The sequence below is a fragment of the Cervus elaphus genome, chromosome 13 (assembly GCF_910594005.1).
Source record: "Cervus elaphus chromosome 13, mCerEla1.1, whole genome shotgun sequence".
In the NCBI taxonomy this organism is placed as follows: Eukaryota; Metazoa; Chordata; class Mammalia; order Artiodactyla; family Cervidae; genus Cervus; species Cervus elaphus.
Window position 1 is genome coordinate 44468943 of NC_057827.1, and position 26809 is coordinate 44495751.

Consider the following 26809-nt stretch of genomic DNA (forward strand, 5'->3'; position numbering starts at 1 on the left):
TCAGCTAGATATTTTCAGATCAACCTCCTGTCTTCAAAGTCATAGCTCACCCTACAGGTGCCTGACTCCTTAAGAAATCAGAAATCATTGGAATTTGTCAGAAATCAGAATTCACCGAAAACATACCAACATTCTTTGGGATAGGGGAGGGGTTTTCAAATGGCTACACAGGACAAAAGAGGGAGTTTGATGGGAATCTGCTGTGTATCTCAGGAAACTCAAATAGGGGCTCTGTATCAACCTGGAGGGGTGGGAGATGGGAATGGGGTTCAAGAGGGAGGGAGTATATGTATACCTATGGCTGATGCATGCTGAGGTTTGACAGAAAACAAAATTCTGGAAAGCAATTATCCTTCAATTAAAATACAAATTAATTTAAATATATATATAAAGAGGGAGTTTGAAATTCTTTCATAAATTTGAAATTTGCCTCTTACCTAAACTTGAAACTAATTCTCTATTAATAACTCCCTCTAAATCTGACTCCAGATGTACCTAATACTGCTAATTCCTTAGCTTCTATAAATTTACTTGCATTTTGGGACGTGAATTGGTTTGCTTCTTTTTTTTCTTTCCAGATTCCAAAATTATTAAGTCCTCCCTATCTGATGAACAGTATATCCTCTCATTCTTCCTATGTACTCAATTTATTGCTCTTATGTGTTAATGTATCTTTAAAAAGTCTTTAACGAACATCTTAGAGGATCCATAAGGCACAAAAGTAAAACGTCTCTTTAATTCACCATCCTTAAGTGGACATCTACATCTGGAATTTTATATCTTTTTTCTTTGCCAACTATCTGTTTACTATCCTTTTTCATTCTAAAAAGATGGTCAACAGAATTTTTAAAATTATACATCCAGATGAAGGGAACATAGAGTGAAGTCAAGAGTAAGGCTGGTAAGTAAAAGGGTAAAAAGGAGTCAGTGCATTTTCTAGAAATGAAGGAACCCCACAAGTATGGCAAAATTCTGTCCGAGTAAAAAGAAAGAGCAACTACTAGAGGCTGAGAGGTAAATCAGACCATACTATTTCTAACACTATAGCCTACAATTTATCATTTTTCTACTGTTGAACATGAAGACTGGTTCAAATTTTTACTGTTATATAAGTAAGAATATGACAGATATCTATTTGTTGGTATCTCTATCAATATATTAGATCATATTTCTTAGAATTTTCAAAGGCCCTGATTCTAGCTGAACCATACACACCTACATTAATACAGACTTGACATATATTATGCTGGTACAAACATAATTGTAGTTTTTGCACTACTGAAACTTGCCATCTGATACTGGAATACATCCTTAAATGAATGTGGTTACGTTTTACATCATTTTAATGTGCATTTTTGCTAATGACTTATAAAATGCTGTTTTTTATTTATTTCAGACTATGGGAATAATGTTAAGACAAAAAAAGCAAATTTGAGCAATTTTCTTATTCAAATAGGCCATAAAGCAGCGATGACAACTCACAACAACAACAATATATTTGGCCCAGGAACTGATAACAAATGTACAGTGCAGCAGTGTTTCAAGAAGTTCTGCAAGGAGACAAGAGCCTTGAAGACGAGCGGAGCAGTGGCCAGCCGTCAGAAGCTGACAGTGACCAAGTGAGAGCATCGAAGCTGATCCTCCTGAACTACACAAGAACCTGCTAAAGAAAACAACGTCAACCATGCTACGGTCGTGCGGCACTTGCAGCAAATTGGAAAGGTAAAAAAGCTTGATTAAATGGGTGGGGTGCCTCATGAGCTGATAGAAATAAAAAAAATCGTCCTTTTGAAGTGTTGTCTTCTCTTATTCTACTCAACAACGAACCATTTCCTAATCGGATTATGACACGTGACAAAAGTGGATTTTCTACAACAACAGGCTCAACCAGCTCAAGCGGGTGGACCAAAGCCAAACACGCACAGAAAGGGCATGGTCACTGTCTGGCGGGCTGCTACAGGTCTGATCCACTACAGCTTTCCGAATCCTGGCGAAATCATTACATCTGAGGAGTCTGCTCAGCAAATTGATGCGATACACAGTAAACTTCAATGTCCGCACCTGACAGTGGTCAACAGAAAGCGCCCAATTCTTCTCCACAACATCTTACTGCACACTGCACAACAAATGTTCCAAAAGTTGAACAAATTGGGCTACGAAGTTTTGCCTCATTTGCCACATTCACTTGACCTCTTGACTAACACTTCTTCAAGCATCTTGACAACTTTTTGCAGGGAAAACCCTTCCAACAACCAGAAGGATGTAGAAAATTGCTTTTCAATAGTTTGTTGAATCCCAAAACACAGATTTTTAAGCTATAGGAGTAAACAACCTTATTTCTTGTTGACAAAAATGTGTTGAGTGTAATGGTTCCTATTTTGATTAATAAAGATGTGTTTGAGCCTAGTTATAGTAATTTAAAATTCACAGTACAAAATTATAATTATTTCTGGACCAACCTAATACAAGTATACTCATTAAGAAGGAAATTGGCCTTGATTAAAAACAATTATTACCTAAAAGTCTGTGGACAGATAAATGGATACGAAAAATATGGTAAATACAGTCAACAAATTATTATTTAGACATAAAAAAGAAAATCCTTGGCAGAAATGAAACCAAGATTGCAAAACAATTATCCATCAATTACAGAAAATTTTGCAAATAAATAAATGATTTTTAAAAATAAATAAATAAAATCCTTACTGACATCAGAACAATTAAAAAAAAAACCAAGAAAATCTTGTCATATGCTACAACGTGAGTGAACCTTTAGGATATCACGCTAAGTGAAGTAAGCCAGGCACAGAAAGATAGATACTGTGTATTTCCACTTACATACTTAAAGTAGTCACTCACAGAAAAAGTCAAATGGTGGTTCCCAGGTACTAAGCGGGAGGAGGAAATAGGGGGTCGCTATTCAATGAGTATGGAGTTTTAGTCATGCAAGATGAAAAGCGTCTAGAGAAGTGCTCTACAATACCGTGCTTACATAGTTAACAACACTGCACTGTGCACTTGAAAATTTTTAAGGTAGATCTCATGTTATGTGCTTTTTACCACAACAGAAAACAAAAAACAAAAAACTATTTTTCTTGTAAAGGTAAGAAGCTTTACAAGGAGAAGACATAGTCTGCTATGGATCTTTAATTCAGATTCAGGTGTGATACAGTAAACTGCATTCCCCTCAAGTATTTATAAATCCTATTAACTACTTAGCCTGGTTAACTGACAAATTTAGTTTTTAAAACACATAGTAATATCCTTGCTTTTTCTCATATGCTATGAAAACTGATTCCTGAAATCCAGAGTAAAGAAAATAAGAACTCTATTAGATGTCAAATTGTTTTTATTAGAGACCTTACTTCTCAGAAATAAAATCCCAAAACTAAAGGTTTATGTTAACCTGAAAGTTATAATGTCACGATATGTATCTAAGGTATGAAGTAATGCTAGTTTATAAACTGTACATATTATTTTCTTAAGCTCTACATAAACTCGTTTTATTTTTTCCATTCTCCTTTTCTTTTTCCTTCCGACCTATGAAATTCAAGGTAATACCTAATGGTAGAAGTGAAAAAAGTTCCACTTGCTTGACTACTTGCATTTATCAAATCTGTACCATAGTCAAAAGTATATTTGGTAGACATGTTGATGAGAATGCAGAGAAACCAGAATTCTTATACATTTCTGGTGGTAGTGTACAATAGTTCAGCCACTTTGGAAAAGAATTTGGAAATTCATCAAAAAGGTAAACACATAGTTATTGTATGACTTAGCAATTCAACTCCTAGGTATAAACCCAAGAAGCCTGAAAACATATGTCTATATTTCCAGACTGATGTTCAAAGCAGCATTATTCATTATTCCAAAATGTGGAACCAATGGGTAAGCCCATGAGTTGGACAAAGATAAACAAAACGTGATATATCCACAGAAAAGAGTATTACTTGGCAACAAAAGAAATGAATTACTGACACATGCTGTAACATGGATTTTAAAAACACTATGCTAATGCAAAGTAGCTACTCACAAAATAACCATTTACATAAAATATCTAGAATAGGCAAATCTACAGAGACAAAGTAGATTAACAGTTGCCTAGGACTGGTGAGTGAGAGGTATACAGGAAAGATGAGGAGTGGCGGCTAATGAGTACAAGGTTTCTTTACGGAGCAATAAAAATTTTCAAAACTTAGATTATGGTGATGGTTGAATAACTTTGCGAATACTCTAAAAACTGTTAAACTTATATCCTTCAATAGGTGAAATTTATGGCAAATTGTATCTTAATAAAGACATTAAAATTTTAAACTATATCTGGTAGCTTTCTGAGTCCAAACACAATGTAAAGCCTTGTTTCTTTCCCAACAGTGACTGAACAATCATTACACATAGTATTAAAATTTATTCAAAACACTCTAACAAAAATCTAAAAATCGAGGTGTTCAAATAACTCTAAACTACATGAAATCCCTTTCAAGTTTTTTTCTTTTGCATTCATTATTTTTTTAGTTGGAGGCTACCCTCTCAAGTTTTAATTTTGCACCTATTTCAGAGATACTTCAGTCATTCTCTTGGCATCAAAACTTCAAGATACATAAATTTTAAAAAGTGCCTAAATAAAAAGTTTATCTGTTCATTATTCCATTTAGGAAAAAACATTTTACACCTGAATTTTACATGCTTCTTTTTTACAGAATTTTTTTTTTTACATGTTTCTTTTAAAGGCTTCTATTTATTTATTTGGCTGTGCCAGGTCTTAGTTGCAGCATGCAAACTCTTTGTTGTGGCATGTGGGATCTAGTTCCCTGACGAGGGATCAATCCCAAGGCTCCCTGCATTGGGATCGTGGAGATTTAGCTACTAGCCCACCAAAGATGAGCCTCTGCATGCTTTAAAAATTGTTAACAACAGTAACAAAAAGCTAAAGAGATTCATAATGCCTGTTATACAAATGTTAACCTATGCACTCAAGAACTGATGCTTTCGAATTGTGGTCCTGGAGAAGACTCTTGAGAGTCCCTTGGATAGCAAGGAGATCAAAACAGTCTTTCCTAAAGGAAATCAACCCTGAATATTCAATGGAAGAACTGACGTTGAAGCTCCAATACTTTGGCCACCTGATGCCAAGAGTAGACTCAGTGGAAAACATTCTGATGCTGGGAAAGATTGAGGGCAGGAGGAGAAGGGGGCAACAGAGGATGAGAATGTTGGATGGCATCAATGACACAATGAACGTGAGTTTCAGCAAGCTCCAGGAGACAGTGAAGGACAGGGAAGCCTGGGGTAGTGCAATCCAAGGAGTTGCAAAAAGTTGGACACAACTCAGTGACTGAGCAACAACAAATAAGTATAGTTCATACCTTTTGATTTCTTGTCCTTTTTGCTTAGGAGATTCACCTCCATTCAGGATCTGTTCTAAATTCTTTGTCTCTACTGATCCATTTGGTTCTGAATTGGACAGTCCAAGTAATGATCTTACCCGCTGAGACCGTACATCTAATATTGTATCTGTATAACCTACTTCCTGAAGGTATCTATAAGAGAAAATTAAAAATATTAAATCCCATAATTTGTTAATACCTGCAAACTCGTTAAATGAAAATCACATCAAAGGATTTTTAAAAATCCATAACACTCCAAAATATACTCTTCCTTTCCTTAATACCTTTCTTCTCTATAGACTAGTTCAAGTTTTTGTTTTTTTTTTTTTTAAAGGGCTGATTACAAACCAAAACTTAATTGAGAAAGCATATAGACAGCTAATACTAATTAAGAACCAATCATCCTGAAGCCTAAAAAGCCCTAGAGCTTTTAGGAGCCGATCATATGTATTACTTAAAAAAGAAAAAAAAAATTCTAGAAAGTTGTAAAAGATGAATAGAGCTAAACCTGTGAACAATGATAGGCCACCTTGAAAGCTTGACTCTTAGCGAGAGGTTAATGGGTAGTTCAGTTCTCCTTCTAAGATCTAAGATCTCATTGCAGTCCTGTAGACCTGTGGTTTTCAAACTTTCCTTCCTAGCTAAACCAGGTTACCAAACAAGGACCTACTATGAGACCTAAAATACAGATAATGGGTAATGAATGAGTTTGTGTGACAAATTTTAAAATTTCTTACCAAAGTACTGATATTTGACAGCCTAAGGGAAGATGTTAAAAAGAAGCCTTATATATTACTGACAAAATAACAAAAGATTTCTAAGTGAAAGCTAAAGACAGGGAGACTGACTGGTTAGGACACTAACACAGCAAGAAGTTAAAACTGGAGAAGAGAAAAAAATGTGAGAAAAATAAGAGAAAACCCAAATAACTTGCTACAAAAGTAACTATAGCAGTAAATTAAGATGAGAATTTTGGAAATTTTTCAGGTTTCTAGCTGAGATGACTGAATGGTGATTCTACTCAATGAATGAGTAATAAAGGGCCAGAGTCTGGTTTTACAGGGTACCCATCAAATAATCATGTAGTACCTATCACAGTGATAACATTTATTAGGTACAGTGATAAGAAAGGTCAAAAGCTCAGAAAAGAATGGACTGGGTGTACAGATTTGGGAGTCATTAGTGTTTGGTGATATTTGAAGCCATAAATTTAAATGAAGTTACCCAGAGAAAAAGCATAAATAAAAACAGAAAGCTTGGGGACAAAAAAGCTGGAAAAGAAAAGCACAAAGGAAAATCAAAGGAAAGAATATGAGAAATTAGGGTTAAAAAAAAAAACCAGCAAAGAGTAACTTCATGAAAGTAAGAAAAACTGAGTTTCAAAAAGAAATGAGGAGTTTATGTCAAGTATTTCCAAAGGATCAAATGAACAAAGGGTCTCATAAATATGTTTGTGATAGAAGCTTCAGGGAAATATGAAAATGGAAAACTAGCTGAGAAATGAACAAAGAAGACTATTCACATAAACTATTTTTAGAGAAAGGTAAAAAGAGACAGACTATAAAGCCAGACAATGGGATTAGGCATTGATGTGAGAAATTCTGTGTACCTGTTTTCCCTAGAGCCATCAAACTCTTCTAAAAAATGTGGTCCTCTTTTTGGGGCGGGGGGGGGGTGGGGGGCGCGGGAATCAACCCCACATTCTAATCATGTGGTCTTAGTAGGCCATCAAAATCTTAAACAAACCAGGTAAAAACAACTGACTTGGTAGTTATTCAATCGAGTGAAGACAAATTTAATCCTCAGAAAGTATTCTTAATAAAACAAGGGATCCTCTGTTATTTGGAGAGAAGTGGTTTTCAGGAGAAAAGAATAAAACTGATACACAGAGGAGTAGAAAACCAAAGAATTTCAGATCATATCCTGGATGCTCCACTCCCTGAGAAATCCTCAAGTGATGCTCCAGCTCTTGTGTTCCCAACTCTTAATCAATCAGCACTTCCCTTAACTCAGCTAGCTACCCTAGCATCCTTCCAAGCAATAATCCGTTTTTATTAAAACTTGGATTTTAGTCACCAAGAGTTCAGATTGATAAAAATTTCTCTGAATAGAACATTAGAAACTGAGATTATAAATACGAGGTTTAAATACATTTACAAAAAGAAAAGCAAGAAGTGAAGAGTTCTCACCTGATAGCCTTCATATTTTCAGTGAAATAGAACCTAAGGTGCTCTAATAAGAGTAAGGAAGAATGGGTTGAGATGCAGTGCAAGTTTAGGAGCGCAAACTGAGGGCAACAGGAGCAAGAGATGACAAGGGATACGGAAAAAGGCTCCATGAAATGTTTGGACAGGAAACCATGCGTGTGTAATGGCATTCACACAATTCTATGACTTTTCTCCAAGAATTAATTAGAAACAGAAGCAACAGATAGTATGACTGAACTAGGGCTGAGATCCTCCAGGTAGGTATAGTAAAATGACTGGTGGGACAAGGAGGGGTAACAAGTGGGCAGCAAGAAAGCTAAGGGTACTGGCAAAAGGGTAAAGGATCATGGGGTCTAAGCAGGAGCTAACGAAGTAACAAAAAGAAACAAAAAACCCTACCACAAGAAAAAAACAAAATCAAACCAACCACTGGTGGAGGAGATACGGAAAATGAAGCTGTCAAGATCAGATCAGAGGGCAAGTAACAGGGGAACCAGATTAAGAGAAGTGGAATACGAACTGTCAGATATAATAAGACCAAGGGTCTGACCACACTTCACTGGGTTACTGAAGCAAAGGTAAAGATACCTAGGTTTGAGAAGGGTGAATAATTACAAGTTACCTAAGATTTCAGGTGCATTCAAGTACCAAAGTTTTCCAAACACAAGGGAAAAGAACAAATGAATCTTTATTTATTCTAATTGATAGTAAAAAGATTTGCCACAGAAGTACTTCTAATAGAGCAAAGAATTAAAATATCAATAATGTTCCTCAAAAATTCAAGTAAATATATGCAAGCCAGCACTGAAAAGTTTCTGACAACCAGTTAAATTCCTTCTCTAAACCAGTCACAATCTCACTTAAAACCAAATATGTGAATTTTGCAGTGACAGGAATGAGTGTGTGCATAAGTATGAATTCCCTATTGTTTCTGACATTCTATTTCACAAATAAGAAAATAAGATCATTCTGAGAAATGTTTAAAGAAACATTCAGAGGATGCAAACTTCAAAAAGATTCAAAATCTAACAAAACAAAAAAGAAACAATATGAGGGCTATACACATTGTCCCACTATCATTAAATAATTTTCACTTGCCAAGTGACTGAGTAAACACTTTCATACCTAAATCCTTAAAGCTGAAAATGAACCATTACTCACTGTCTTAACAGTTGTCTGCCTTGCTTCCACGTTAACTGGCTATTCTGAGGTGCTGTGGGAGCCTCTGTGTCTTTGGTTTCTTCTAAAAATTAATAACAACAACAAAACAAGACAAGTTTCATACATGTTACTTCAACTCCTGATAATGCTGCCAAAGTTATCACAAAGTCCCACAAAAACATACCAAAATATTTTATAAAGGATATAAGAAAATTAACTTTTATTGAGTGTTTACCATGGGTTATTCATTTAACTGTTTATCCTGACAGCCCAAACACTTAAGCACCATTCTCCTTGTTTTAAAATTGGGAAAAACCAAGTGTATATTACTATTACTACACGAAATTAAAAAAACAAAAGCCCAGGATTTGAAATATTATTAAAATCAATTACTACCAGAATTCTGCTGATTTGAATGCTTCTGAAATTTAAAATATTTACTATTTACATAAATCAACACTATTAAGAAATTGGGTGTGTGTGTGTGTGTGTGTGTGTGTGTATAAAATGAGTAACTTAGAGTTTGTATCAGTAGATGCTAAGTCTATATACAAGACCCAATAGAGTCAGTTTCATTTTTAGAACAAAAAGTTAAACCAGAAAACATTTTTACTGTATGTAAAAAGTCATATTTTATTCTCAGGTAACAGTGTATACATTAAAAAAAGAGTTTAATGAACAGTGTAACTTCAGGTGAGTTAACTTCTCAACAAGTATCTCCAGAGTGGTTCTTAATACTTTATTGGCACTAATGATATAGAAATATTTTCCTGTAATTTCCCATTATAAAAATGAAGATAAAGCAAGAATATAGGGCCACAGACGACAAGCACTCACAGTGAATGTTAAAAACTCTTACCATGGCTTACTGTCATTAGTCTCCTAGATTCCTCAGAGTCATGTGAACAAATAGTTATTGGCAGGAATTCAAATATTCTTTGAAGGCATAACTTCTCTAGCCCTAACAATCCATTATTAGTATTCTCTCATTCTTCCCCTATATGTAGAAATATCTATAATTTCTAGAATTATCTCCTTCTTATAGCCCCCATTTTTTATCACTTTTTCCTATTTATACCATTTTATTTTTAAATCACATATAACATAAAATCATTGGCCAAAAGAATACATTTTAAAAAAGAATGTAATTGACCCAAATCCCATCACTGAGAGTGTTAATATTTGAGATCTTCTTATTCCATATTTTCTATCTGAAGATAACATACGTGAGCTTCTCCACTCCTCAAATTAAAAAAAAAGCGTGACCTAAACTGCACTACAAGCTGCTTTTAACACTTAATAGATCTTAAACACTGTATCACAATAAATATAGATTAACATCACATAATTATATAGTATTTTATAGAGAGTATATACCTATTTAACCAGTCCCTTATTGTTGAAATTTGGCTCGTTTTCACTGTTGCTAAAGGATATTCTTGAGTACACCCAAGCACATATAGTTCAATGAATTTTTGAACACGCACATGTAACCAGTACAGAGATTAAGAAACAAAACACCATCAGCACCCCAGAAAACTGGGGTGCCCCCCAAAAGGCCCTTTTCCAACTCACTAGATACTCCCTAGAAAGTATCAACACTACCCTGGTTTCTCAGCACAGGTTAACTTCTGACTTTGATCTATATGAAACCATTTATATCAATTTTCAAAATTTTATGTGACCCACTCATGTTGTCAAGTTTGCTGTTCATTTGCTAAGTCCTGTCCAACTCTTTGCAACTCCATCGACTGCAGCATGCCAGGCTCCCCCATCCTCCACTATCTCCCAGAATTTGCTCAAATTCATGTCCACTGAGTCAGTGACGCTATCTAACCATCTTGTTCTCTGCTGCCCCTTTCCCCTTTTGCCTTCAATCTTTCCCAGCATCAGGGTCTTTTCAAATGAGTTGGCTCTTTTACAATGAGTCAGGTTTTCACATCAGGTGTCCAAAGTATTATAGCTTTAGCATTAGTTCTTCTAGTCAATATTTAGGGTTGATTTCCTTCAGGATTGACTGGTTTGATCACCTTGCAACCCAAGGGAGACGCTCAAGAGTCTTCTCCAGCACAAAAGCATCAATTCTTTAGTGCTCAGCCTTCTTTTTTTTTTTTTTTGCTCAGCCTTCTTTATGGTCCAACTCTCTCATCTGTACATGACTACTGGAAAAACCAGTCTTGACTACATGGTCTAAAGAGTCAAAGAAGAGAGTGAAAACACTGGCCTGAAATTCAACATTAAAAAACTAAGATCACGGCATCTGGTCCCTTCACTTCATGGCAAACAGAAGGGGAGAAAGTGGAAGCTGTCAGGGTTGTTGTTGTTCAGTTGCTAAGTTGTGGCCGACTCAGCGACTCCAAGGACTGCAGCACCCCAGGCTTCCCTGTCCTTTACTATCTCCCGGAGTTTGCCCAAATTCATATCCACTGAGTCAGTGATGCTATTTATCCATCAGTTTGATTATAATTTATTTACTTTTCTTGCTAAATAACATTTTCTTACACTAAAATACCACAAAATACTTATCTATCCTATCAATAGGGAACATATGAATTGTTTCCAGTTTGCAATTATTAAAAGTAATAATACTATGAACATTCTTACACAAGGCTTGTGATGAACATTTCAAGGAGTGGAATTACTGTACCATAGGACATGCTTGTGTTCCCTTTAGCAATACAGTTATCTTCCACTTTTCAAAAGCTTTCTTTATGTCACTTCACTTTTTTTCTTGTTTAAAGATTTATTTCTGGTTGTGCTGGGTCTTCGTCACTGTATACAGACGGGCTTTCTCTAGTTGCAGCGAGTGGGAGCTCCTCTTCATCATGGTGCTTGGGCTTCTCTTGGTGCGGAACACAGGCTATGGGCACATGGGTTTCAGCAGCTGCAGTGTGGGGGCTCAGTACTGTGGCACACAGGCTCAGCAGATGTGCAGCATGTGGTCATTTCCTGGACCAGCGATGGAACCCATGAGCCCTGCGCACTGGCAGGCAGATTCTCAACCAAACTAGACCACCAGCAAAGCTCTCACATCACTTTTTTGAAAGACCTGCATGTAATACCTGTTTTCACTAGCCTAACTGAAAAAAAAATTCAGAGACCTTTTTCACTTTTTATGAAAAAAGGTTAGAAAGGAAAACTGCCTCTTTAGCATTTGTTTTGCAGTGAGCTGATGAAAAATGGCAGCACGCACCACAAGCAGCAGGAGAGGCACCACCAAGCTCCATACTGAGCCCCACACCTGGGCTTTATCTTCATTTATTTTGTGCACTATTAGCAAGATGTGTCCAAAGGTAAATTACACCTTTGCCTTATGTCACCTTGGCTTATGAACGGGAATGTTCTATTTTTGGATAGTGGGGGAAATTTGTATTGACATCACTTTCAGAGCAGTTTTATCAATTTAGAATTCCAATACCAGTAGGTGCAAAATTCCTGGCTGATCCACACCCTCAGCAACACTGGAAAAAAAAAAAAAAAGACATTTTTTCTCCTTTCACCATTGTGATAGGTAATGTATTGTGGTTTTAAGTTCCATTTCCTCAATAACATACATTTGAGCATCATTCCATATACTTACTGGCCATTTCTTTTATTAGTGACTTTTCAAGTCTTTTTGTCCCTATTTCTCCTGTTTTAGAATCTTCCCCAAAATGGAGGGAAATAGGAGTTCTTTACAGAACTGGATACATATTCTTTTATAGGGTTAAGTTTAGGATATATGTATTGGTATTACTTGGACAAGTGTATAAAAACACAAACATCTTGTGCTTCTCTTAAAACAGTATTTTGTACATCTTCCTTTAACATTTTGATTTGAGTATAAAAAAGGCAATACTGATTCAGTGTTTATCTCTATCTATACTTTGACATAAATAACTTTGTCCTGTTGTCGGCACAGTGTATTTCTGCCCATTCCTTTGTCTGTTTTCCACTAAATATCCTGAGTAGCTTTTCTACATCAGTAAAAATAATTTATTTTGTTATCATTGTGGCTCCTATAAATAAAATACTTGGATGCTATTTTACTCTTCAATTTAAGGAAGTTTAATATTTAAGTTCACATTGGGAAGGTGCCCTGCAGAAGGGAAAGGCTACCCACTCTAGTATTCTGGCCTGGAGAATTCTATGGACTGTATAGTCCATGGGGTTGCACGACTGAGCCCCTTTCACTTTATACAGATAAAAACAGATGTGTCTTTATCCTATTTCTGCTGTGGGCAGGAGAGATTATCTGCTAATGACTTGACTTTATACAAACTTGCACCAAAACCAGTTAGCCAACTGTGACTCTAGCTTTAGGAACAATGGGGCTGCAACTAGCCTCTTCACATTTACACAGACCAAGTAAGGAGAACAGTCCTCAAGTTACAGAAAGCAAGGGATTTCCTGGCAGTCCAGGGGATTGGCTAGGACTCAGCGCTTCCAATGCCAGGGCCCAGGATCAATACCTGGTTAGGGAACTAATCCTGCAAGCCACACAACACAGCACAGGCAAAACAAAGAAAGTGACTATTTTCTGACTACTCTAGCCATATTAGAAAGAAAATGAGTTAAAGGAAAGCTACAAAGGCATCAGGTTTCCTCTGTGGTGAACCACTGTACTCCCTCAAACTATGGTAGGACTGCTATGGTAAAGAAAGTATTACTGAAAATATACAGGTTTCACATCTTATATCACTTACTGTCGCTTTTCCAAGGAAGACGTAATCTTGTCCCTGACTCATCAGAGTGAGTCTTCATAACCACTTACAAGCTAGATCAAAGGAAACCCATGCCACTACTATCTTGCTCTCTCAATTTTATATATGACAACAACTAGGAAAATAAGTGTGTGTGTCTCTGTTAGTCACTCAGTTGTGTCTGACTCTGTGACCCCATCAACTATAGCCCACCAGGCTCCTCTGTCCGTGGAATTCTCCAGCAATACTGGACTAGGTTGCCATTCCCTTCTCCAGGGGATCTTCCCAACCCAGGGATTGAACCTGCACTCCAGGTAAGTTATTTACTATCTGAGCCATCAGGGAAGACAGGAAGATACGGTGTGGTGCTAAAACTGGTAAGTGGAGAAGACCTAAAAATAAATCAACTGAAGATTGTACATATAGGGTGTTTCTGCCAAGTACTTAATATTAAAGTAAAAGCCAATTAGCTAAATTTTTACAAATCTATTATAACATTTAACTGTAAAAATAAAAATTCATACTTTTCTTATTTTCCCCATTAAATATGCTTTAACTTTATTAGGTATGAAAGCAACTATAACTTTCCTGGTGGCTCAGCGATAAAGAATCCACCTACAATGCAGGGGACTTACAGAATATGCAGGTCTGACCTCTGGGTTGGGAAGATCCTCTGGAGTAGGAAATGGCAACCCACTCCAATATTCTTGCCTGGGAAATCCCATGAGCAGAGGAGCCTGGTGGGCTCCATCCACGGGGTCACAAAAGACATGGCTATGACTGAGTGACTGAACAACAAAGAAGCAACTACAGAAAAGAAAATTTGTATATTCAAATGAAGACATCATTTTTCCTTATCTTAGTAACCAGCAGTCAAGAACAGTATAGAATTCAGTTTGCTTGCACTAGCAAAATGCATATATAAATGGGCTCTCTCTCTATATATATATATCAGAAAAAGAAAATTATAGTAATATACCCAAATATTATATAAATCAAAAGACTCGTTCCTTATTAAACTTTTAGTCTACTCAAATTGCAATCATATGAAACCCTAAAATAAACAGTGAACTGTTAGCCTTTTCTTATATCCAGCTTTTCTCTTCCCTGCATAATTGTTCATCACATTCTACTCTTACACTCACTATTTTAGTAAAGAGTAAGGTCAACTGGAGAAAACGTTTTCCTTCTTGTATCTTTATCTGGCTGCCTCCATAGTCCCCAAATTCAAATTTCTAATTCCTTTAGGACTAGACTGAGTTAATCACAGCTTCTCTAGGAAAAAACAGTTAACATTTTAATAATACAAAATTAAGTTTATGTAGGGGTTTCCTGGTGGCTCAGACAGTGAAGAATCTGACTGCAATGCAGGAGATGAGAGTTCGGCTCCTGGGTTGGGACGACCCCCTGGAGGAGAGACTGGCCATCGACTCCAGGATTCTCGCCTGGAAAAGTCTATGGACAGAGGACTGTGGTGGGCCACAGTCCATGGGGTCTCAGAGAGTCAGACACAACTGAGCAACTAACACACACAAGCTTAAGTAGAACCAAACAAAAATCGCCTACAGGTGGTACAGAGAGTTACTCATTCCCTTTCACTTCTAATTGTGACCAAATATACATCCAGTTTTACAGAGGTTTCAAAACAAGAAAAATAAGACAAATAACTTCAGGATTGATGAGGAGGTAGATGAAACTTTTATTCATTTATTATTTTCCCTCAAATTCTAGAAAGCATTATAATAGTTATTTAAGTAACCAATGCTATCAAAGCAAAACGGAGGTAAAGAGAACATGCCTGTTACCAAAAGTGAGCTTAAACAAGTTTTTCTAGGATGGAGGGCAGAGATTAACAGAAGAATCAAGTTTACCTGATTCAAAGGTTGGCATTTTCAAGTCACCTTGGTTCAGTTCTGTGCCATATTTTAATTTGTGATATTTTGCCCTGAAAATTTAATAATAAATTGTTGAAAGAAAAAAAAAGTTTTATTTTCCTTTCTACACAGTTTAATAACTACTGGTATATATTTCTTCAATGACAAATTTAAAAAAATCATATGAATGTCAGTTTCTTTAAACTTTAGTTGCAAACAAGTTAGAGGAAAAAAATACACTGCATGTACAAGAAAAAAAAAAAAGATAGATTATCCAAATAAGATATACACCCAAGTAAAGATAACTTTTTCTTAATTTGTTTAAAAAAAAAAAAAAGGGGGGGCAAAAAAACCCCCGAAACTTAAGACTCTACAAAAAAATATATTACTTCAATTTAAAGATTTTAATCTTTTTTCTTTTGCCATGTAATGATCGAATCAAAATATCATCCTTTATTTTGGGCAAATCTTTGTATCTTTCAGAGTTTTCAAATACACTGTACAATAACATGTAAGAATAATAGTTATACTTTTATTCATGCAAGAAAATAAGGGACACCTACCTTTCTTGTTTTAATGCATACTCTAACATCTTTATTCTTCTTACTAAATCCTTCTTCAAGTTTTCTTGACCTTTTCTTTCTCCTTGCAAAAATGCTATCCGAGCCTAAAAATATAAAAAGTTCATTTATTTTTACTTTTTAACTATACACAGGAAATTGAAAAAAGGAAAACAATAAGCATACAATTCTGCACTTTTATTCATGATAGCAAGATTTAAAATTCATAGTAGTAGTTGATAAAACTTTGTTAGAAAATAGTCACTTTAAAATAAAGATAACTATAAATTAGCTATTTACCTATAATCCTTATGGTCTCTACTACTAACAATTTTCACATAATTTTAAAAGGAAATTTTAAATGCAAAAATTACACTTAATTCCTAACAAACAAGTTACAAAGAACAGAAAGTTATCATATTCACACTTTTCCTCAAATTATATATTAGTTGTTTTAAAAAGTCATATTACCTCAAAAGCATTTCTTTCATGAAACATTTAAAAATTGATAATCTTCCCCTTTCTGACCACCACACTTCGAAATGTTTCAACTCTTGAAACAATTATCCAAAGTATCACAAGTATTAGGTTGGTGAAAAAGTAATTGCAGCTTTGGACCCAGAATTTAAAATCATTATAACTATCAAACACATCTTCATTAACCAAAACAGGAACCATTACAATCAACACAGTTTTGCAAACGATAGATATGTTTGTTTATTCCTGTACCATAAAAACCTGAGCTCAAGATTCAACAAACTCTTGGAAAGCATTTTTGCATCCTGCTGGTTGTAGAAATATTTTTCCTGCAAAAAGTTGTCAAGATGCTTTAAGAAGTGGTAGTTGGTTGGCAAGAGATCAGCTGAATGAGCCAAAACTTCACAGCCCAGTACATTCAACTTTTGAAGTGTGGCTTGTGTGACATGTGGTCAGGCATTGTTGTGGAGAAGAACTGGGTCCTTTCTCTTGACCAATGCTGGCTGTAGGTGATGCAGATCTGCAGGTATCTCATCAGTTTGCTGAGCATATTTCTCCAATGTGATGGTTTCATCACTGGGATTCAGAAAGCTGTTGTGGACCAGACAGTCAGCAGACCACCAAACAGTGACATGATCCTTTTTTGGTGCAAGTTTGGCTTTGGGAAGTGCTTTGGAGCTTCTTCTTGATGCAACCACTGAGCTGATGTTGGCAGCTGTCGTACAAAATCACTTTTCATCACACGTCATAATCCGATTAAGAAATTGTTTGTTGTTGTTAAATGGAATAAGATAAGACGACACTTCAAAAGGACAATTTTCAAAATTTCTGGGTTAACTAATGAGGCACTCATTTATCAAGGTTTTTCACTTTTCCAATTTGCTTCAAATTTTGAATGACTGTAGAATGGTTGACACTGAATTCTTCAGCAACAACTTGTGTAGTTGTAAGAAGATCAGTTTTGATGATCCTCTCAGTTGGTCTTGTCAACTTTCCACGGCCAGCCACTGCACTCCTTATCTTCAAGGCTCTAGTTTCCTTTGCAAAGCTTCTTGTACCACCACTGCACTGTACCTTCATTAGCAGTTCCTGAGCCAAATGCATGGATGATGTTGTGAACTGCTTTACAACTCGTTGTGAACTTGAATAAGAAAATCATTCAAATTTGTTTTTTGTCTAACATCAATTCCCTAGTCTAAAATACATATAAAATAAACAGTAAGTAATGAGTCATTAATAAGAAAAAATGTGCATTAAAATGATGCATAACAATCACATTTAAGAATGTATTCCAATATCAATGGTAAAGTTCAAGAATGCAAAACAGCAATTATTTTCTGCAATTACTTCTTGCACCAATCTAACAAGTGAAGTTATATGTTCAACAACATTGTTACTTTCTACCATTATTTTTCTACAGTTAATTTTTTTTTCCTTTTAATTGCCTTATTTCCTTAGGGAGACAAGTCTCCATCTTTTTCTGGCCCTTCCCAGAATGTCAGCCTCCTTTATTTACCCACATGAAAGTGTGATACGTTTAAGAAGACTGGCATCTGTATGCAGTATTTCCTGTTATAAAACATGTGTGCAATAAAATTAACTTTCATCGTTTTGTTGAGATGAGCAATAGATGTATTTCTTCATTAAGAGAAAGTAAGCTACTCAATAACCTAAATTATGGTTAATTTAAAAAGTTGTTTTTTTTTTAATTTCGGTGAACATGGAATCAGAACAAATGAATTCATCTGGATGATTTAACACATTTAAGTTTGGGAAAATTAAGAAAAATCACCCACAACTCCAGAAGACCTGAAAATGATACACAGCTATATAACATATAGTCTAAATGCAAGTTTCAAAACAAAGATCTAGGAGCAATGATAAAGATTCAAAACCTAATAATAGTCTAAGATCCATAAGAGAAAAGAAGAACTTCTGACTCTCTTAAGCTGTGAAGCAAAGGTAAAATATGTCAATTTCACTGATACAGAATCAAGAATTTCTGATGGGAGGGTTTTCTTCTGGATTGGCTAAAAAAAAAAAAAAAAAAGAATCACATACTATACATGACTCCAAATTCCAGATCTCAGAAGTATTTTACAATTAGCACCAGAAGATGATGAAAGAAGTTCATTTTATTCTGCTTCTTAATAAGTAACTAGAGATTTTTCAGGCTGAAAAAGGCACTAAAAACTTAAAAAAAATCTTTTTTGGAATTTTGATACTAAAAAATCATCCATACCTAGAGAATCCAATAAATGAAACAAAGACGCACAAATCATGTAAAATAACAGGAACACCGAAGCAGTTTCTGAACAGGAGCCGAAAGGGGATAATTTACAAAGATACAAGACAACAAAATGGTAAGAATTCATTAAAATGAAACCTTAAAAGGACATAGTCTAACTCAAAATACCTGAAGAGGGGGGTAAAAAAACAGATTAATGATGGAAAAGACCTAACTATTGGGACTGACCTTACAATTCGTACAGACTAAAAAGGTAAAGATTATGTCTTATAGTGATAATAAGGACCAACTGAATAACAGATTTGGCATTTAGTAAAGGATCATGGAAAGCTATGACAGTGTGTTAAACATACAAGTGTGACAAACAGTGTGTTGGACAGTGTGTTAAAAAGCACAGACATCACTTTGCCAACAATGGTCTGTATAGTCAATGCTGTGGTCTTTCCAGTGGTCATGTATGGATGTGAGAGCTGGACAATAAGAAGGCAGAGTGCCAAAGCTTTCGAACTGTGGTGCTAGAGAATACTCTTGAGAGTCCCTTCAAAAGTAAGGATATCAAACCAGTAAATCCTAAAGGAAATCAACCCCAAATATTCATTGGAAGGACTGATGCTGAAGCTGAAGCTCCAATACTTTGGTCACCTGATACGAATAGTTAGCTGACTCACTGGAAAAAACCCTGATGCTGGAAAGACTGAAGGCAGAAGGAGAAGAGGGCAACAGAGGATAAGATGGTTGGATTGGCATCACTGATTCAATGGACATAAACTTGGACAAACCCCGGGAGATTATGAGGGACAGGGAAGCCTGGTGTGCTGCAGTCCATGGAGTTGTGAAGAGTTGGACATGACTTGGCAACTGAACAACAACAGCAATAAAGGATCGAGAACAACAGATTTTTCTATTGTTTTTACAGGTCATGATGCACCATTAATAGAATCATCTTTGCAAATAACCTTTTAAAAAGTAACTGCAAAAATCCTTACAATAGCATCAAAAACCAAAAGTACCTAGTAATAAACCAAAGATACACAAAATCTCTGCACAAAAAGTTTAAAACTTTAACGGAGACATAAAAGATAAATGGACTAGCAAACTCACTACTGGAAAATATCAATATTCACACACACATTAACCAAAACAATTAACGTAATTCAAAACAATTAATGTAATTCCAATATACTCCCAAAGTGTGTGTACAGAACTAGAAAAGCTGATTATGAAGTCTTTGAAAGGTTGCGAGAATTACCAAAATGTCATATTCAGAAATATAAAAGAAGTGATGCTGTTGGGAAAACGGCATCAACAGACTTGCTTGATGGAAGGGTAGCCATAAATCTCCAGTATGTAAAAAATGCAGTAACTGCAAAGTGCAATAAAATGAGGTGTGCAGCAAATGTTTATATGATATATCTCTTCATAATCTCAGATTAAGGAAAGATTTCTTGAATAAGATAAAGACACTAGGGCCTTCTCGGGTGGTCCAGTGGCTAAGGCTCTATGCTCCCAATGCAGAGGGCCCAGGTTCAACTTCTGGTCAGAGAACTAGATCCCACATGTCACAACTAAAAAATCCCACATGCCTCAATGAAGACCCTGTCTGCCACAATAAAGACCACTATAATTAAAGACCTTCTGTTCAAGATAAAGCAGGGACTGGCAGGCAACCTTTTGGACAATCCCAAGTGAAAAATGGTTTAAAAAAAAAAAATTAGAAGAGGCAACACAGACCCAATGTAACTTCCAAAGCCTAGTATATTTACTATTAAGGTTTGCAAAACTTCCAATATTAGACAAAACAGACTTTAAATGATAAAAGGCTGCAAAAGTCAAAGAACACTGTATACTAATAAGAGATTCAATACAACAAGAAAACTAAGATCATGGCATCCAGTCCCATCACTTCATGGCAAATACATGGGGAAACAATGGGAACAGTGACAGACTTTACTTTCTTGGGCTCCAAAATCACTGCATGTGGTGACTGCAGCCATGAAATTAAAAAGACATTTGCTCCTTGGAAGAAAAGCTATGACCAACCTAGACAACAAATTAAAAAGCAGAGAAATTACTTTGCCAACAAAGGTCCGTCTAGTCAAAGCTATGGTTTTTCCAGTATGTATGGATGTGAGAGTGGGACTACAAAGAAAGCTGAGCAACAAAGAATTGATGTTTTTGAACTGTGGTGTTGGAGAAGACTCTTGAGAGTCCCTTGGACTGCAAGGAGATCCAACCAGTCCATCCTAAAGGAAATCAGTCCTGAGTATTCATTGGAAGGACTGATGCTGAAGCTGAAACTCCAGTATTCTGGCCACCTGATGCGAAGAACTGACTCCCTGGAAAAAGACCCTGATGCTGGAAAAGATTGAAGGCGGGAGGAGAAGGGGATGACAGAGGATGAAATGGTTGGATGGCATCACCGACACAATGGATGTGAGTTTGAGGAAGCTCCAGGAGTTGGTGATGGACAGGGAAGCCTGGCGTGCTACAGTCCATGGGGTTGCAAGGAGTCGGACATGACTGAGCCACTGAATTGACAATAAGAAAATACAACAATTATATTTACGTACCCAATGATATCATCAAAATATATGATGCAAAAACTGACAGAATTAAAGGGAGAAAAAGTTCAATAGCTGGAGTCTTCAATATTCCACTTCAGTAACATATAGAAGTACAAGACCGAAAATAAGTAAATAGAGGATCTGAACAACTCAATAAACCAACTAGATCTAACAGATATATAGGAAACACTCTATCCAACAACAGCAGAATACATTCTTCTCAAATATACATGGGATATTCTCAAAGACAGACCACACATCAGAATACCAAATCAAGCATAATCAATTTTAAAACACAAATAGCATTAAAAATATTTCCTGTGGGACTTCCTCGGTGGTCCAGTGGTTAAGAATCCACCTGCCATTGCAAGGGACACAGTTTCAATGCCTGGTTCAGGATGATTCCACATGTCACACGCAACTAACGCCCATGCGCCACAAGTGCTGAAGCACACCTGCCCCGGAGCCGGTGCTCGGCAGTAACAGAAGCCACTGCCGTGAGAAGCCAGCAAACCACAGCTAGAAAGGCGCCCCCACTCGCCGTAACTAAAGTTCATGCGCCAACAGAGACCCGGCAGAGCCAAATAAATAAATATATTTTTAAAAATTCTTATGGTCACAGTAGATGAAACTAGAAATCAATAACAGAAATAGAAACTTGAAAAAGCCACAAACCCTTGGTAATTAAACAACATACTCTTAAATAACTAATAAAACAAAGAAATCAACAGGAAAATTAAAAAATACTTAGGAATGAAAATAAAACACACCAAACTTACCAAAACTTATGAGACACAGCAAAAGCAGTGCTAAATGAAAAACTTACAGCTTATATATAAAGGCCCACGTTAAGAAGCGAGAAAGAACTCAAATCAACAACCTAACTTTAAAACTTTAGAAACTTCAAAAAATGAACTAAACCCAAAGCTAGCAGAAGGAAAGAAAGAATAAAGATTAAAGCACAGAAACAAAATGGAGAAGAGAAAAATAGAAAAAAAAAAAGGTCAACAAAATCAAAACTTAGTTCTTCATAAAGATCAACAAAATCCATAAACAGTTACCTGGGTTGACGAAAGAAAAACACACACCCACACAACTCAGAAAAGAAAGGCGGGGGGACATTACAACCAAGTCTACAGAAATAAAAAGGATAAATAAAAAGGATTATACTTGTATAGTACCACAAACAACTGTACACCAACCAACAAATTGGATAACCTAGAAACACAGAATTCACCAAGAAAGAATAATGAAAAAAAGAGAAAAACTGTAAAAGGCCTATAATAAAAAGATTAAACTAATAATTAAAAATTTCCCTACAAAGAAAATCTCTGGGCTGATTGCTTTACTAGTGAATTCTACCAAACATTTAAAAATTTAACACAAATCTTTAAAACATCTCCCAAAATTTTAAACGGACATTCCTTAGTTCAATGAAGCCAGTACTGCCCCAAAAGGCAAAGTTAAAAAACACTGCAAGAAAACACAGATACTGCTCAGTATAAATACTGATGCAAAAATTCTCAAGAAAATACCAGTGTATCAAATTTAGCAGCATATTACAAAGATTACAAATCATGACCAAGAAGGATTTATCCCTGGAACGCAAGGATGGTTCAACATAAGGAAACCAATGAATATAAAATACTACATGAAAAGAATAAAGGAGGAAAAAAATTGGCCATTTCAACTGATGAGAAAAAGAATCTGATGCAACTAACAGCTTTTTCTTAAGAAAAAAAAAATTGTCAATAAAATAGGAACAAAAAGGAAACTCTCACAACATAATAAAAGCCATTTATGAAAAACTACAATGAACATCATACCAAGACTAAAAGTCTCTACTCAAAAATCAGAACAAGGGTGCCTGCTTACAACACACTTGTTCAACTTAGTACTAGAAATCATATACAGAACAATGAAGCAAGGAAAATGAAAGGGACCTAAGTTAAAAAGGAAGAAGAAAAATTATCTCTGTACAGATGATGCTATATGTAAAACAAATCCAAAAGATTCCACAAGTCTGTTACTACAAATTAAGAAAATACCAGGTCACAGTCAACACACAAAAATCAACAGCATTCCCATACTCTATCAATGGACAACCATGAAAGAAAATTATGAAACAATTCCATTTACAAAAGCACCAAAAAGAACAAAATACGTGATGTAACACTTATAGAAGGTGAAAGACTGCTAAAATAAAAACTAAAAGTATTGCTGAATGAAATTAAAGACAGAAATAAGTGTAAACACATTCCACATTTGTGAGTTAGAAGACTATTACTAAAATGTCAATACTACCCAACTAATCTACAGGTTCAGTGAAATTTCTATCGAAATCCCAAGGTACTCACTGGGTCTATGTATTATCATCTGAGCTGTCCAACAATCAGTATATGCTGATTATCACATATCAATCTAAAAAAATGTTTTGACACTGACAGCACAGCAATTTTTAAATTGCAAGACCACTAGAGGTCGCTAGTGCACAACATCCAGCACTGACTCAGCTAAAGTGCTATCAACCTGAAGTGCTTCTGTTAGTGAACTTTCCAACATTTCTAAGGTAAGAGTATTTTACTCAAAATAAAAACTTAACAAAACGTTCTATTGTAAGATTTTTCTTACTTTAAGCAACATTTAAACTGAATGCAAACACTAGATATAGGTGAGTTTATCTAATGATTTTAAAACATTCTTTAGAATTCATTAAAAAACAGAAATAATATATCAATGTATGACAAACCCACTGGAAAAAAAAATAATAATAAAAAAAAAGAAAAAAAAAAACAAACAGAAATATTTAGAAACTACAACATCATTAAGCTCAAATTAACAGATAAGGAACTGAAAAGTGTTTAATACTTTAGATATGGAAGAAAACTGAACACAAAGTCAGGTTATAGCAACTAATAAATTCATGATATTAATATTTAAAATAGTATGTTCTCAACAAATGTTAGTACCTTCTTCCCTCAAGGGGCAACTCAAGTTATACAGGTGATTCTGTTCTAAGCACTTAAATATTTGGGGTTAAGCCGTGTTCAGCTGTAAATAATTCAAGGTACAAGTATAGAGTCAGGTGACCCATGGAATTTTATATGAATGCAAAATACATAAAAGTTAGTAATTTATAGAAGTTTCAAAAAACAGCTAATTAGAAATATCAAGGAGGCTAGATTTTACACACACAAACACACTTAGATTCATGATTCAGTGTGTTGAGGAACTGGAACTTTACAGAAATTTTTGTATAACCATCCTGAAATTCAAGCACTCAGTCCCCACTTAACAAGGTACGGTACACTCAAAAAGTATACTGTACAGGATACTAAAAAAGTATACTATCTTTTTAAGAATGAACCAAAAAAGTGTGCCTGCAATAGCCTGTAAGATTTTTCGTAAAAATAACCTTTTCCAATTTTATATATAGCTAACAATTAAGACTGTGTGGATCACAATAAACTGTGAAAAATTCTGAAAGAGATGGGAATACCAGACCACCTGACCTGCCTCTTGAGAAACCTGTATGCAGGTCAGGAAGCAACAGTTAGAACTGGACATGGAACAACAGACTGGTTCCAAAGAGGAACAGGAGTATGTCAAAGCTGTATATTGTCACCCTGCTTATTTAACTTATATGCAGAGTACATCATGAGAAACGCTGGGCTGGAAGAAGCACAAGCTGGAATCAAGATTGCCGGGAGAAGTATCAAATAACCTCAGATATGCAGATGACACCACCCTTAGGGCAGAGAGTGAAGAGGAACTGAAAAGCCTCTTGATGAAAGTGAAAGAGGAGAGTGAAAAAGTTGCCTTAAAGCTCAACATTCAGAAAACTAAGATCATGGCATCTGGTCCCATCACCTCATGGGAAATAGATGGGGAGACAGTGGAAACAATGTCAGATTTTATTTTTGAGGGCTCCAAAATCACTGCAGATGGTGACTGCAGCCATGAAATTAAAAGACGCTTACTCCTTGGAAGGATAGTTATGACCAACCTAGATAGCATATTAAAAAGCAGAGACATTACTTTGCCAACAGAAGTCCATCTGGTCAAGGCTATGGTTTTTCCAGTGGTCATGTAGGGATGTGAGAGTTGGACTGTGAAAAAAGCTGAGTGCTGAAAAATTGATGCTTTTGAACTGTGGTGTTGGAGAAGAGTCTTGAGAGTCCCCTGGACTGCAAGGAGATCCAACCAGTCCACCCTAAAGGAGATCAGTCCTGGGTGTTCATTGGAGGGACTGATGCTGAAGCTGAAACTCCAGTGCTTTGGCCACCTCATGCAAAGAGCTGACTCATTGGAAAAGACCCTGATGCTGGGAGGGATTGGGGGCAGGAAGAGAAGGGGATGACAGAGGATGTGATGGCTGGATGGCATCACCAACTCGATAGGCATGAGTTTGTGTAAACCTCGGGAGTTGGTGATGGTCAGGGAGGCCTGGCGTGCTGCAATTCATGGGGTTGCAAAGAGTCGGACACGACTGAGCAACTGAACTGAACTGAACAATTAGAAGGAAATGAGAAACACAAAATACTAAGATTTCCAGAGACAAATAAAACTTGTACTTTTTAAATCTCTGCTATTTATAAATGAGCCTAATACAAAATTTAACAGAAATACTACAACCATCCTCTAAAATTCCAACGTAATTTTACATGGTAAGAGTTGGTTTAAGGCATAAGAGGCTTTCAATTTTAAACAATCAAATCTGTATTTCATTAAGGTCTCATTTATCTGACATTTGAAAGCATAAATCTCTAGGTATAAGCCCATTTTCTATAAGCAGAAGAATTTATCCTTCAAGGTGTAAAACCATAAACCATTTTAATGGACTTTTAAAAAACACGTTTAGAGAACTCCTTGGGCTTCCCTGGTGGCTCAGTCAGTCAGTAAACAATCTGCCTGCAGTGCAGGAGACCAGGGTTCGATCCCTGGGTCCAGAAGATCCTCTGGAGTAGGAAACAGCAACCCACTCCAGTATTCTTGCCTGGAAAATCCCACGGACAGAGAAGCCTGGCAGGCTACAGCCCATGGGGTCGCAAGAGTCGGATATGATTTAGCCACTACACCACCACCATACTGGCAGTCCAGTGGTTAAGACTATGCATTTTCACTGTCATCGCCCAGGTTCAACACCTAGTCTGGGAACTAAGATCCTGCAAGCTGCGCAGCATGGACAGATAAATAAATTCATAAATAAGTAAAGTTTAAAAAAAATTTTTTTTAAATAGAGAAAATAAAAGCACATGTTTAGTGACATCTTGACCAATTTAAAAACCTTTCATAAATGGGATCTACTTAAACTCAAAAGCTTTTGCACAGCAAAGGAAACGATAAACGAAAAAACCACAGACTGGGAGAAAATATTTGCAAATGATGTGACCAACAAGGAATAAATCTCCCAAATTTACAAATAGCTCATGAAGCTTAATATGATCAAAACCAACAACTCAATCAAAAAATGGGTAAAAGACCTAAATAGACATTTCTCCAAGGATAGCCAAGATGCACATGAAAAGATATTCAACATCTCTGTTAGAGAAATTCAAATCAAAACTACAATGAGGTATCACCTCACACCAGTCGAAAAATTCACAAACAATAAATGCTAGAGTGTGTGAAGAGAAGGGAACCCTCCTA

At 36.0% G+C, this 26809-nt stretch overlaps 1 protein-coding gene across 4 annotated transcripts in view; it reads right to left on the reverse strand.

Annotated features, from left to right (window-relative positions):
- STRN3 (striatin 3) overlaps window positions 1–26809 on the reverse strand; it is a 100492-nt gene that overhangs the window by 41067 nt on the left and 32616 nt on the right. For all 4 annotated transcript variants that reach the window (XM_043921434.1, XM_043921435.1, XM_043921436.1 and 1 more), the window contains exons 2-5: window positions 15875–15978; window positions 15309–15382; window positions 8756–8837; window positions 5367–5540 (exon numbers count right to left, since the gene is read on the reverse strand). In XM_043921434.1, coding sequence (XP_043777369.1) covers window positions 5367–5540; window positions 8756–8837; window positions 15309–15382; window positions 15875–15978 — 434 coding nt within the window. The remainder of the gene's footprint in view (window positions 1–5366; window positions 5541–8755; window positions 8838–15308; window positions 15383–15874; window positions 15979–26809) is intronic.